This window comes from Silene latifolia, chromosome X (assembly GCF_048544455.1).
Source record: "Silene latifolia isolate original U9 population chromosome X, ASM4854445v1, whole genome shotgun sequence".
In the NCBI taxonomy this organism is placed as follows: Eukaryota; Viridiplantae; Streptophyta; class Magnoliopsida; order Caryophyllales; family Caryophyllaceae; genus Silene; species Silene latifolia.
Window position 1 is genome coordinate 345,236,430 of NC_133537.1, and position 8,206 is coordinate 345,244,635.

Genomic DNA, 8,206 nt, shown 5'->3' on the forward strand with positions numbered 1-8,206 from the left:
TCTGAATAGGCGTCAATACTAATATTGAGAGAAAAGGTTGCATATTCACGACCAAAGAAACGTCTGCAAGCTTTGTGTGCTACGTCTGCTTTGAATCTAATATTTATCGCCTTTGTCCTGTGCATGCTTTAATTTCTTGTGGAAGATGACACACGGTTAATTTCAATTGACAGGTAGAATTTCCCATCAAAGTGTGATTTACAGTTTTGGGACTTTACTGCTTCATCTGCTCAGTAGAAAACATATACCGCCCAGCCATGTAAATCTGTCTTTGTTTCGAATATCATATGTAATAGGAATATGTATAATAGTTGGGCCTCAACCATCACCTTAAGGTTTTGGTTGAGTTGGTTCATCTATCAATATGAACTTTTAGAGACCTCTTTCATATCGACATGCTTTTGCTGCAGGCTAACTAATTTGGTCCTCTATGTGCACTTAATCTTTAGATTTAATACCAAACCCGTAGGGATGCTCTTTTCACTGCTTTCTTTTCATTCTCGTTAATGAATTCTTCATACTACTTTGCATATTATTTGTATTTAGTGTCTGCTTTGTCAAGTTGTGTTTCACCAACATGAGTAGTAGAGGGTTTATTTGCCAAAATTACTTCTTATTGACCTCTACCAGGACTCATCATACGGTCAATTATAAGCTACTAGATGAACAAACAACCATGTCTTCCTATATTTTCGGATCTGATGTGCAACTTTTAGCTACTACATGAACTAAATAATATACTCCTACTTTCTATCTGTTAAAGATTTCTCTACTGCTATCAAATGTTACACCCAGGTATCCAACTGTTACCAAAATGCCAAAAAAATAAAAAAAATAAAAATAAAAAAAAAAAAAAAATAATAATGACCGCAAGAAACATGAAAACTAAGCCGACCTGAAAAACCGACCCAACTCGGAGTTGGAATCCAATGTAACTTGAAGAATTATTGACCGAGTTTGCCTACTAAACTTGACAACATCTACTGTAGTTATGAGCCTCCAAACATATGAATCACACTAAATATTTACTCAAATGTACAACTACTAAAAACTAGGTGACATTCAGAAACAAGACAGATATGGCATGGCATGGCATTAAAAATGATAGGAGAGAGTCGTGTTTAAGACGACAAAATCACAGATGGGATAGACATGTGCAATCAGAAACATCCAAAAAAGCTCACATTGAACAACCTTCCCCTGTCAGTTGTCACATTGGTAACAGAAAAAAAAAAAAAAAAAAAAACATGCAAAGACAGTCATAAATCATAATCATAGATTCATAAAGCATCTGAATTCTCAAATCAGGAAAAAAACAGAAAGATGATGGGAGATGTTAATCCAGACTTCATTCAACCAAGTGATGAGAGGCCAAGTCCCAGCATAAGCCTTGAAGACCAACAAATCCCAGTGGTTGACATCTCCTCCTCACTTAGTAATGAACTTACTATAAGAGAGATCAAAGAAGCATGTCAAAAGTGGGGCTTCTTTCAAGTTATCGGCCACGGGGTTTCCCTGGAGAAGAGACACAAAGTTGAGTTGGCGGCAAGGCAGTTCTTCGCCTTGCCTCCCGAGGAAAAGAATAAGGTGTGCAGAGATGAATGCAACCCGCTTGGGTATTATGATTCTGAGCATACCAAAAATGTTAGAGATTGGAAACAGATATTTGATTTCACTGTTTTAGACCCTACTTTGGTTCCTGCTTCCCATCTCCCTCAAGATGAGGAGATCACAGAATTGAGGAACCAGTGGCCTCTTTATCCTTCTCATTTTAGGTACTTTTTCATTCATTCATCCTTCTATTTTAGAATTGCATTTGATGAGCAATTTGATCATTCACCCTCAATTTGGACCACTTGTCATCTTATAATTATAATTAGTCATCTCCTCTTTCCTTGGTCTTTGAGCCAAAACCAAAGATTAACAATTGACCGGGAGAGAGGAAGTATCTTTGTTGCAAGGCCGACCTATATATTATTGTTTTTGTTTCAAATGTTTACATTGAAGCCCCTATTTATGATTATTGCATGGAAGTAGACTTGAGTTTGGGGTAGAAAAATGTTCTATTCATTTTGTATTGGTTTTTCAGTGAAAATGAGCATTGGGAAACTCTAGTTTTATTCCGTCATTCTCATTGAAAATGGCCACTATCCGTCCCAAGCTGAAGACGGATAGTGTCCTCTCACAAAATGCAAGTGGATGGATGGGCAAGTGGGGGTATCCATTTCCCCCCACTTGCACTATCCATTTGCATTTTGTGAGAGGGACACTATCCGTCTTCAGCTTATGACGGATAGTGTCCATATTCAATGGGAATTTGTGATTTTTGTTAGCGTTCCACTTTTTAGGCCCTTCCACTTGTTAGACCCCGGTTCTGAGAACTTAATGGAATTCCCTGCACGTCTGCTTTTTTGTTTGCCGACTGCGAAGTATTACTCTAAATTCCTAAGCTTAGAGTTGTTGTGATCAAGGATATGGTTTACATAATATTAGGTTAAAGTTCTAATCAACTTATTTATATCGTGCTTTGGCTCAGTTCATCATAGATTGATCATAGCTCTTGATAAACTCACGGTCACAGCTTGAGGATTTTTCACCAATACATATGTCTGCATTAACTAGTTGTTTTAGCCATTAATAGAATGCAATATTAGAGAAAGCATCAAACTGGACAGTCTCTTTTTTTTACTGCTTAAACCAGGGTGGCCTGTGAAGAGTACACCCAAGAAATGGTGGAATTGTCTTTCAAGCTGTTGGAGCTTATTGCATTAAGCCTAGGTCTGTCTGCAGACCGTCTTAGCGGATATTTCAAGGACCATGCTAGCTTTGTTCGCATCAACTACTATCCATCTTGTCCCTTTCCTCACTTGGCTCTTGGGGTTGGGCGACACAAAGACTCTGGGGCGCTAACCATCCTGGCACAAGATGATGTTGGAGGACTAGAAGTCAAACGGAAAATGGATGGGGAGTGGATCCCTGTGAAACCCATCCCGGATGCTTATATAATCAATGTTGGAGATGTTATTCAGGTTTGGAGCAATGACAGGTATGAGAGCGTGGAGCATAGAGTGAAAGTGAACCCTGTAAAGGAGAGACTGTCGATTCCATTCTTTTTTAATCCTTCATATTATGTGATGGTCAAACCTTTGGATGAGCTTCTCGATAAGGAGGAGAATGCCAAATACAAGGAGTATAACTATGGGAAGTTCTACAGTAGAAGAAGGCTCAGCGACTTTAAGAAGCTAAGTGCTGAAAATATCCAAATTCATCATTTTCGTATCCTAGAATAATCTAGGATACGAAAATGTAACTGTGAGAATGTGCAGTGTTTCTGAAATTGTCCCTATGGTATCAATTTTCTTACGGTAAATCCAGGCATCTTTTGAACGGAAACTTACACTGCGAATGCTCAAGCTTGTGTCTGAAGAATGTAGGTGAGGTCACGATTTCAGTTACGTAAGGATATGTTCCAATTTACGAATAACAAAAAATACTGTTACTAAAATTTGGAAGCATTTGATGTGTCTGGCTTTTGTTAAAGTTAGAGGATGTCTTAGTGTAATTTGTAAAACAAGGAGAAATTGTGAGAATAAAGGAGGAGCATGATTGTGCGTTGAGATGAGTAGCGGCAAGCAGAGGCGCCTTGTTATTGAATTGCGACAGTATGTTCAGAATCCGGTCCATTTGCAGTATCTCCCTCATAGACCCACTTGATGAAAGGGTGTTCATAATAGCCTATTACAGTACTAGCTTAATTATGCACCATCGGCCTTACTTGACAATCTTGAAGAGGTGCCTAATTAAGTAAAATACAACTTGGTATTAAAATTACAGACTTAATAATAGTATTCACTTAAAATTAGTCTTGTTAATGAGCTAGTAGTACTCCTATAATAATAGAGTATGAGGTGATTGCTTATAGGGTGAACTATTAAAGATTGATTAAGATCCTTCCAGAAAAGTGATCCTAACTTAAATAATGAATACCCAATATGACGACACTTTAGTTTTATAATCCAACTTAATACTAAAAGTACTAAAATAGTGTCGTCCAACCTTATCTCAGGTTCTCAACTCATAATATGAATAATGTAATACTAATAATACCATGTTGCTTATTATGTTTCCCACTAGTTGCACATAATACTACGAAGTACTTTATTTGTTGACTAGATCAACATATATACAGGATTACATACTTGTCCAAAACTCAGAAATATGCTAGCTAACATTTGAGAATGGGAGGACTGAAGAGGAGGAGGGTGAAATAAAGGTAAAGAGACGCAAAATGAAAAAATGAGTTTTTCCTATGTATTACCACGAATTATCGTTATGGGGTGCCAAATTTTAATTAAAGATAGACAAATTTTTCATTGTTCCTACTTATTTACTACTCAGTATTATTCTCTCTCGCTAGCTCTCTTTTGCTCTATCACTGTGTATTATACTGTTTGGGATTATATATTTACGTAATTTATTTTCGCAGTACAATTTTTACTCATCATAGTACTTTTGTCACCAAATTTTCCATTTATCTACCCCTAACTAAAAAACTTCAAACCTAATTCTCTCTACCTTAACCTCCTCCAACTTTTTTCAAATTCTTCAATTATGAATGACTATTCTAGTATATAGCATGTATTTAATTCATTAATCGATTATTACTAATTAAATTGACTCTTTATTACTTACTTTTTTTTTTATCTTTTTTAATTAGGGTTTATGTTAAAATTAATTGGTGTACTTTTCAAAAAAAAAAAAAATAATTGGTGTAGGATTGTGGGTGTATTGGTGTATTTGATGTCACCGTCGATATGGGTAGGCGTAGGCGGCGAGAAGGCCATCAAAGGTTATCGATCACCTGGCTGTTCGACAAAGCTACATTTTTTTGTAAAAAAATAGCACTCATCGTAGCGATGTCGTACGTAGTACAACAATTTAACAGTAGTGCTATATGTAGTAATGGCAGTAATGCTTACGCAATACAAGAATTAATAAACCCCTCCCCAATTAAATAACCTACTCGGTCGTCGAATCACGGCAACCACCTCCCCACAATGTCGACAATAATAGTCATAGGATGGTGTAATTTAGAGGAGAATGGGTGTGTAAATTTAGAAATAATAGATTAGAGAGGAATTAGAGAGGGAAAAAGGGAGGGGGAAATGAGAGGGGTATAATTATCAACAATTTACTGCGATGAGTAAAATGTGTACTGCGAAAATCAGGACCCTATATTTATTTACTTATATCCAAGTCCACATCGATTACATAAAAAATTTAGGAAAGGTTGCACTTAGTCAGCTGAGGAACATGGGGGGCCCGTTTGTACAAAAGTGCACACTTTATTATGTCAATTATTGGCACTTTAGTTGAGTTGAGTAGTTTTATAATAATAAAATATAATAATGAAATCTTATCAAGTACTACGTGTACAAGATTTTGGGTAAGATACGATGCGTTTTATGATCATAATTCATTGGTTGATGTTGATCAATATTTCAATATTCAATATACAGTGTGTGCAATAATTCATCTACGGAGTATAATAAAAATCAAAAGTATTTAAAAATGGTAGTATTATTAGTAGTAGTAAACTTGGATGCATGATGAATGGTTGTCCACTTGTCCAGTCCAGTTGTCCCGAGTCCCGACTAACATCACCATGCCACGCTTTTCAAATTTTATTAATCGTTCTTTTTCTACACCCTTAGACCATCCCCAAGCAAAAGGTCGACTTAATCGGGTCAATTGGAATTTTTCTCTTAATCACAACTTATTAATCTTGACCCACTTTCACCCTCCCAAGCAGAAGGTCACGACCTAGGTCAATAACCCAATCATTTTTCCACTTTCCAACATTTCCAATCATTTACCATATTCACTACCCCACCAAAACATTTCTCTTACTTCCACTTTATTTAGTTTTCTCTTTTTTGTTTTGTTTTAAATGTTCTAACCAATAAAAATGACACATGTATAAATCAATTGATGGGTCAATTTACTCTACCTTAGGTCACAAATTGACCTTCTCTATCTTAGGTCATCCTAATCCTCCTCTTAATTTGTAATTAACTTGACCCAAGCAAGGTCATGACCTACCAATTGACCTTGCTTGGGGATGGTCTTAGGCCTTAACTAATGCTTTATTTTATTTAATTTATCATTATTCAAATTTTCAAACTCTCTGTGTGTATGAGTTTATGACTATGTAGCTAGCAGCTACATACCTGGGTGTTTACACCTGAGCTTACTTTCATGGTTAAGTCTTTAAGATACCAACGTAACTAGTAGGTAGTAACTAGTAACTACTCCCTTCCTCATGCTCATTTTATTTACCTTTTATATTTTTCATTAAAAATATCTTAATTCAAGATAAATAAATGATTAAGACAAAAATCCCATAGTTGGTAACTTCTGAGCAAAATAACGTACTACGTACTTAGACCATCACCAAGCAAGGTCACCGACTGGGTCGTGACCTTGTTGGGTCATGCTAATGACTCCTTAAACAAGGATTAGGAAGACTTAGTTGGTGACCTTGAATAAGAAAAGTCAATTTGTGACCTTGAATAAGAAAGGTCAATTTGTTGGCCACCTTATATGTGGCACCCTCTAATTGCTTGGATGTTAGTAAATAATAATTGTAAAAGTAAGATGAAGGTTTTGGTGGGGTTGTGAATGTGGTAAATGATTGAAAATGTTAAAAAGTGGAAAAATAATTGGGTTGGTGACTTAGGTCGTGACCTTCTGCTTGGGAGGGTGAAAGAGGGTCAAGATTAATAAGGTGTAATTAAGAGTAAAAATTTTGATGACCCGATTATATCGACTTTCTGCTTGGGGATGGTCTTAGATAACTTCAAGTCCAGTTACCAGAACATGTGAGAGAGTGAGAGGGTGAAAAGGTGGAACCAACCAAGTCCAAACCTCAGACTCTGAGAGCCGAGACATACAAGCTAAGCTGAGAAAGATACATAGAAGAGAGGTTTCAAGTTTGCGATTGCACATTGTAATAAGATGAAAAATGGAAATGATGCCCTAAATAAATAGGGAGCAAATATTATTTCTCCCGGCCAATAAGTTAGATTGGCGCTCTTTGTAGACTGATTTTTATGCCAAAAAATACAAGCGGGATGGGAATTCTCCATGTAGCTAGTGAAACAAGTAGGTCTAAAAAAGGAGCGTGAATTATTGGTTGATGCGAACAAATAAAAGCGAAAAAGCAATAAGTAAATGAAGCAATAAAGAGTGGAGAAGATGAGAAAAGGAAGTGGAACGTGTTAAATACTCATCATTTAAAACTAGACAAAAGGAGTACGTGATCCACCATATCCATGTATGGAGGATGTAAGTTTACAAGGAGTGATCCATAAAGTAGCAAAGAAAAAGAAACAAAATTGTGTGGGGCCCGGCAACAAAGTGGCAAGCTAAGATGGGAAACAAAAAGAAACAAGTAGTACTAGTTACTATACAATAATAGTGCCTGGTACGCATTAATTTACACAGGAGCTGAATATGATGAATCTAATACTCATAATGAATGAATCAAGGGAGAAGGCCGGGGTAGGGGAAAGGAACTTGGTAATTGTATAATGAATTACAATTACGTATATTTGTGTCGAGCTGATGTTGTGTTGGTGTTAAGTTGCGGTGCATCGCCGTCTTTATTGCCTGTGCAAATACCTGCACTAATTCCACACCCAATTTCACCATCTCTATGCATATTTCCACTTTGTTTACCACCATTTTTTTACTTTTTATTTTCTCTCTTTCTTTCTTTCTTTTGGTTGCTTAAAGTAGCAGACAGAGTACTCCGTATTAAATAGATAAACAAGGAAGATGTTTTTGTTTTAGGATGAGAATAGGGGTATTAAGCTGGACTATATATAGGGAGACCCCCTTAGCTTGTATTTTAAATGGCTACGCGTACAAGTAATATGGTAGGTAGGGATTACTGGATAGAGTTTGAATGATTGTGACTTGGTACTTTATGCCTCTTCTCTCTTCCCAAACGCCATTTTTCTCTTCTTATTCCGACCCTTCTCCCCTTATTTTACTCCCTATATGGCTATATCACATCTATTCATCCTTCCGCCATTTGGCTCTCTTCATCACCTTAGATTTCCGACTATCTCTTGCTTAAAATCGTCTTCATTTAAAAAAAGTCTCATAACCTCATGTGAAATTTTGTTTCAATTGTCTTAAG

The 8,206-nt window shown here is 36.5% G+C and overlaps 1 protein-coding gene across 1 annotated transcript; it reads left to right on the forward strand.

Moving 5' to 3' along the window:
- The first annotated feature begins 999 nt into the window (after positions 1-999).
- LOC141619801 (protein LATERAL BRANCHING OXIDOREDUCTASE 1-like) lies at positions 1,000-3,617 on the forward strand. Its single transcript, XM_074436821.1, has 2 exons — positions 1,000-1,775; positions 2,702-3,617. The coding sequence occupies exons 1-2, from the start codon at positions 1,324-1,326 to the stop codon at positions 3,288-3,290; spliced, it is 1,041 nt and encodes a 346-aa protein (XP_074292922.1). The 5' UTR covers positions 1,000-1,323; the 3' UTR covers positions 3,291-3,617.
- The last annotated feature ends 4,589 nt before the right edge of the window (positions 3,618-8,206 follow it).

Bases quoted from the DNA above. Each gene is read 5' to 3' on its own strand.
- LOC141619801 (XM_074436821.1), top strand. From the start codon at position 1,324: ATGATGGGAGATGTTAATCCAGACTTCATTCAACCAAGTGATGAGAGG. The intron at 1,776-2,701 runs GTACTTTTTCAT...TGCTTAAACCAG, and splicing joins CTTTATCCTTCTCATTTTAG to GGTGGCCTGTGAAGAGTACA.